Below are 6343 nucleotides of genomic sequence, written 5' to 3' on the forward strand. Positions count from 1 at the left end.
ATTGTAATTAAGATTAGTTTAAATAGTTGTAAGTGTAAATAATTGTACAGACGCTGACCACGCATCACGTTTGTGATTATTGTAAATACTCTTTTCTGTGTTAAATATAACTTTGTTTGTGACCGTTACGCAGGCGTGTTTTATTTCTGACCACGCTGACCACGCAATTCGCAAACATTTTGGTCCTTCGAGCCGGATTAACACGCCCCGGCTCGCGTAACGGTCGTTGTGACGCGTAACGGTCGCCGCCATTACGTGTAGTGTCCGCGCCTCAAAAGTGAGCTCAGTGACTCTGGATTGTGTGCGCGGAACATTGTGAGACAGTGACTCCATACGTAAAGTGACAATTTGTGACATTGGTGGTGTAAGTGACCGTTAAAAATGCCGAAATCACGCGATACGTCTCCGGCCTCAAAACCGGAAGAGACGCCGGCGGCCATGACGGCGTCCGATCTAGATCCAGACCACGCAACGGAAACGACCACGCAGCCATCGCAGGCCGCTCGTCCACGCTCGCCGACCACGCTGCAAGTCCCTGAAGAGACCACGCAGACCACGCGCACGCGCTCGCCCACGCGCCTCACAGCAGAGCTCCAGGTGCGCTCCCGTGTCCAGGAGGAGCGTCTTGACACCCTCCTGGCCATGGTGGAGGACCTGCAGGTGACCCTCAACAAGGCCCCCGCAGACGTTGCGCCAGAAGAACCGGAGCTCATGAGGGACACGATTCTGGAGATCCATGTTGAATTCCAGCGCGAACACGTTGCCCTCTCGAAGGTTTGGCCGTCCACGCAGCTCGACCACACCTATTTCAAAGAAAAGGTGGCTTCCAACGAAGCGCGCGTCGTGCTTTCTGCTCGCAAGTTGCTGGCGCAGCTTGAGCGGAAAATTAAGCAGAACGAGCAGCCCTCGCAGACCACGACGACCCCGACGACCGTCGCGCCCACGCAGTCCTCGGCAAGCAGATCACGGCTCCCCGAGATCGCTCTCCCGAAATTTGAGGGAGACTATAGCAAATGGGCAGAGTTTAAGGCCCATTTTGCCTCCGTCATCAGCGAACGCGCCGACCTCGCAGCCCACGACAAGTTCTTGTATTTGAAGGGCGCCGTTACAGGCCACGCGGCAAATTTGATCAGCCATTTGCCAACGACAGATGGCGCGCTTGATCAAGCATGGCAGCTGCTTGATGGCCGCTACGATAACAAGCGGCTAAACGTGCAGTCGCATATGGATCGGCTTGCCAACCTCAAGCCGATGAAGATGCGCAAGGCGGCCTCGCTCCTGAAGATGGTGAACATCATCCAGGAGACGCAGCAAGCGCTCCGCTCGTTCGGACTGGAGGACGTCCACAACTGTTTCCTCCTCACCATGCTCGTGAGACTGCTCGACGCGGACACGCGCGAGCATTGGGAGTCCTCGCTGGCCACGACGAAGGACTATCCTACGCTCGAACAGCTGACCACGTTTCTGCTCGCACGCGCACGCACCCTAGAACAGCTGGAGCAGCTGAGCACTGCTCGTGCCGTACAGCCCACGCCGACCACGACATCCAGGACCACGCAGCCTTCGCAGCAACGCTCCGCTCCAGCACGAGCCGCAGTCCACGCAGGAACCGCTCGACCAGCTACATCAGCCCACGCAGCACCCGCAGCCAACGCCAAGTCCACGCAGTCCGCACTCTACCCGTGCGCTTTCTGCCAGAAAGATCATTTTCTTTCGGCGTGCCCACCGTTCAGAGCACTGACCCCGCACGACCGCGCCAACGTGGTCAAGGCCCACGCACTTTGCGTGAACTGTCTCGGCCACCACAACCTGCGCAGCTGCCGCACACGACAACGGTGCAAGATCTGTGAGGAGATTCACCATACCATGCTGCATGGTGCTGATATCAGCAAGGTGCTGGTACCAGGCCTTCCAGCAGCAGCAGCGCAGACCACGCCCACGCTAGCTCCAGCAGCCTCCACGCAGACCACGCCAACCACCTCAACGACCACGCATTGAAGTGACGGTGCAGTCGTCAACGCACCCGCAGCCATCGCAGCCCACGCACACAGAAATCGTTCAGCCCACGCAACCAGTACACGCAGACCACGGACCACGCTTTTAGCAACGGCACTCGCAAGAGTGCACACTGACCTCGCAGTGCAGCAAGTAAGAATACTCATTGACTCAGGCTCTGAAGTCTCGTTGATTTCAGAGTCATTAGTAACGCAGCTCAGATTCAGAAGACAACGCTCCACGTTGGATGTCTACGGAGTTGGTGGAGCAAGGACCTCGCAGACGAATGGAGTGGTCAATATTACCCTCCATTCAAATTACAGACCACTCTCAGTCACCATTCAAGCACATGTGCTGACGAAGGTGACCACTTGCTTACCATCCGAACCACCAGCTCGTCCAACGCTGCCATCGTATCTGGAGAAATTGAATCTAGCAGATCCGCAAATTCTCGTCTCCAGACCGGTGGACATTATTCTCGGAGCCGACGCATACGGGCAAGTCATCAAGCCAAACATCATCCGGAACGCTTCAACACCGTTGATCGCTCAACTTTCGATCTTCGGTTGGCTCGTAATCGGGCCCCTCGAGGGCATTCAGACCATTCGCAGGACCTCTCATCAGGTGACGGTCAGTAACACCGATTGCCAGTTGGGTGAGTTACTCAGCCGTTTCTGGACGCAGGAAGAGCCACCACAGGACACGGCACCCTTGCTCACACAAGAAGAGCAAGAGTGCGAAGATCATTTCCAGACCACGCATTCGCGAGACTCCTCTGGAAGATACATCGTGCGATTGCCGCTCAAGCTTCATCCACGAGCACTTGGCAATTCATACCAGACGGCGCACCATTGTCTTCAGAGGACACTCCGAAGATTCAGCAAGGACGCTCAGTACAAACAGCTGTACACCAAGTTCATGCTCGAATATGAGCAGCTTGGCCACATGGTAAGACTGAACAATGACTCAATAATCAGTCCGTTTCAGTACTTTCTTCCGCACCATGGCGTTCTCAAGTTGGGCAGCACGACCACCGCCTTGCGAGTGGTGTTCAATGGCTCCAGCCCAACTTCTTCAGGACACGCATTAAATGATCTTCTCCACACCGGTCCGAACCTTATGCTGAACATCGCAGATCTGCTCATCTGGATACGCAGATTCAAACATCTGTTTGCAACCGACATCACGAAGATGTATCGCCAAATCAAGGTGCATCCGGAGGACTGGAGCTTGCAGCAGATACTCTGGCTTGATGAAACTCAACAGGAAACGCAGTACCAGCTGACCACGGTCACGTACGGAACGAAAGCTGCACCGTACCTAGCCGTGAGAACGCTCTTGCAACTCGCTGACGACGAAGGGTGGAAATTTCCCCTTGCCGTCGAACCCATCAAAAATGGCAGGTACGTTGACGACATTTTTGGTGGCGCAGACACCGCTGACCATCTACAGGATGTTGCAAGTCAGCTGACGCAACTTTGCCAAGCGGGTGGATTTCCGTTGGCAAAATGGCACTCTACCAGCAAGTCGTTGCTTGAAGCCCTCGCAGATAATCAGAACAACGCATCAATTTCGTTTGACGACTGCGAAACCAAGATTCTCGGAATCAAATGGACACCGCATGAAGACGCATTCAATTTCGCAACCATATCAGCTACTCAACGCACGCAGTTCACGAAACGCCTCGTCCTCTCAGAAGTAGCACAACTATTTGATCCTCTCGGTTTTGTTGCACCTGTAGTTATTAGAGCCAAAATTCTCATTCAAGAGCTCTGGTTACAGGAACTCGGCTGGGACGACCTGCTGCCTCCTTCAATTACAAATCGCTGGCTCAGCATCAGAGAAGATTTAACGCGCCTGGCCAGGCTATCCATTCCACGATGGTTCAACACATTGACCACGTCAACAGTTGAGCTACATGGTTTCTCTGATGCTTCTGTCCTCGCAATGGCAGCCGTCGTCTATCTCGTTGTCCACGCACCGTCCACGGGTACCCACACTTCTCTCATCTGCTCGAAAACGCGAGTGACACCACTCAAACGTCTGACCATCCCGAGGTTGGAACTCACAGCAGCGCTGCTACTCTCGAAACTGATGCGGCATGTTCACGCTACTTTGAACATGCCCGTTTCTCAGACATTTATGTGGACGGACTCAGAAGTTACGCTGGCTTGGATCAAGACGCACCCCTCCAAATGGAAGGATTACGTACGCAACAGGGTAATCCAAATCCAGGAGATCACGCAGAACTTTCACTGGAGGCATGTACCAGGATCATCGAATCCGGCTGACTGCGCGTCAAGAGGCATGACGACAGATCAGCTACAGCAGCACTCGCTTTGGTGGACGGGACCACCGTGGCTCACGCAAACGCAGAACGCGTGGCCCAAGCAGACCAGTGTCGATGCAGACGAGTTGGGCGCCCCAGAAGCTCGTGCTGTCGTCGCACTCCACACGGCAAACGCAGTAAAAGAATATTCATGGGAATTAATCTATAAATATTCTTCCTTTAACAGATTACGCAGAATCACCGCTCTCTGCCTCAAATTCGTGGACAAGCTGTTCAAACGACAAGATGCTTCGCCCACGCTTCTCATCACCGCAGCTGATATGGAAAGGGCCAGAATCTACTGGATTCAGGCCACGCAGTCCACGTACTTCAAAGACGAACTCGCTGCACTCGCAAAGGGAACAACGCTTCCGTCTACGCATCCTTTCACGAGGCTCACGGCTTACCTCGACCATCAGGGAATTGCCAGGGTAGGCGGGCGCCTCCAACATTCAGAACTTTCGCACGAGGGCAAACACCCGGTAATTTTGCCTCGTGATTCGAGACTGTCAACGCTTCTCATCGACCACGCTCATCATCAGACCATGCACGGAGGTACGCAATCCACTCTTGCCTTTCTCAGACAACGCTACTGGATCATCGGTGGACGAGCTCCAGTAAAAACGCATATCCTGCGGTGTGTGAAGTGTGCTCGGCAGAGGGGGATCCGTGCCCATCAATTGATGGGCCAACTACCTCTTTGTCGAGTCACTCCATCACGCCCGTTCACCCACACAGGGGTGGACTACGCAGGACCGCTCACGCTGAAAACTTGGAAGGGAAGAGGAGCCAAGACGCAGAAAGGGTGGATTTGCGTATTTGTGTGCTTCGCAACATCCGCCGTGCACTTGGAAGTTGTTTCTGAATCCTCGACAGACGCTTTCATCGCAGCATACCGCAGATTTACCTCAAGACGAGGCATCGCAGCCGCTCTCTATTCAGACTGCGGCACCAACTTCCAAGGAGCAGACACGCAATTAAAGAAGCAGTTCACGCAGAGCACGCAGGAAAATCAGGACATCGCAGCACTGCTCGCTGAGGACGGAACTCAGTGGCATTTCAACCCTCCTGCCGCCCCTCACATGGGTGGAAAGTGGGAAGCGGTTGTGAAATCTCTCAAGTTTCACCTCAAGAGGACGATTGGGGACGCTCTACTGACGTATGAGGAATCAGTAACATTGCTCACGCAGATAGAAGCGATCCTCAACTCGCGGCCACTGGAACCACTCAGCGACGATCCAGACGACATCGCAGCCCTCTCACCAGGACATTTCCTGATTGGAACGCAGATCAACGCAGTGCCAGAGCCCACGCTTCTAGAAGTTGCAGTCAATCGCTTGTCAAGATGGCAATTTCTACAACAGCGCCTCCAACAATTTTGGAGACTCTGGTCCACGCAGTACCTTCAACGACTCCAGGCAATCTCGAAGTGGCACCATCCATCAAATGAGATCAAGGTAGGCACCCTTGTTCTTATTACTGATGAACGCTTGCCCCCAGGGAAATGGCCCATGGCACGGGTTCTCAAACTCCTACCAGGCAAGGACGGATTGACCAGAGTCGTCGAACTCAAGACGGCCACCACGACGCTCACGCGGCCCATCGCCAAGCTGGCCATTCTTCATCAGCCCTCGCAGGACAGCTCGGACACGCAGACCACATCATCGACCAGTCGCTGATGGCCGGGGGGAAATGTTGGCGAAATTCCCCAATTCTACGCCGAACGGCGAAGTTGGCAACGAAAATACTTCGTTGGTGCGTCGTTACCGATAGCGGCAGCACCTCTCGGGCCCACTTTGTCCACGCGGTCTCCTCTCCACGCGGAACCGGCACGATCGACGCCATGATCGATTCTTGTTCTTCTTGTACGATCGTTCGACGCGCTACCACGTGCTACGCTGTTCACGCGAAATCGTCAAGAACGGTAATCAGCCTAAGTTGCTTGTTTTTCTGCCCACGCGACGCGTACACGTTCAGTCCACGCTTTGACTACGTTATATTCAGTCCACGCGTGTGTTT

At 54.3% G+C, this 6343-nt stretch overlaps 1 protein-coding gene across 1 annotated transcript; it reads left to right on the top strand.

Moving 5' to 3' along the window:
- Positions 1-381: 381 nt before the first annotated feature.
- LOC114882551 lies at positions 382-1998 on the top strand. Its single transcript, XM_029199430.2, has one exon. The coding sequence runs from the start codon at positions 382-384 to the stop codon at positions 1996-1998; it is 1617 nt and encodes a 538-aa protein (XP_029055263.2).
- The last annotated feature ends 4345 nt before the right edge of the window (positions 1999-6343 follow it).

The sequence above is a fragment of the Osmia bicornis genome, unplaced genomic scaffold, assembly GCF_907164935.1.
Source record: "Osmia bicornis bicornis unplaced genomic scaffold, iOsmBic2.1, whole genome shotgun sequence".
Taxonomy (NCBI): Eukaryota; Metazoa; Arthropoda; class Insecta; order Hymenoptera; family Megachilidae; genus Osmia; species Osmia bicornis.

Coding starts and splice junctions, on each gene's coding strand:
- LOC114882551 (XM_029199430.2), top strand. CDS start 382: ATGCCGAAATCACGCGATACGTCTCCGGCCTCAAAACCGGAAGAGACG.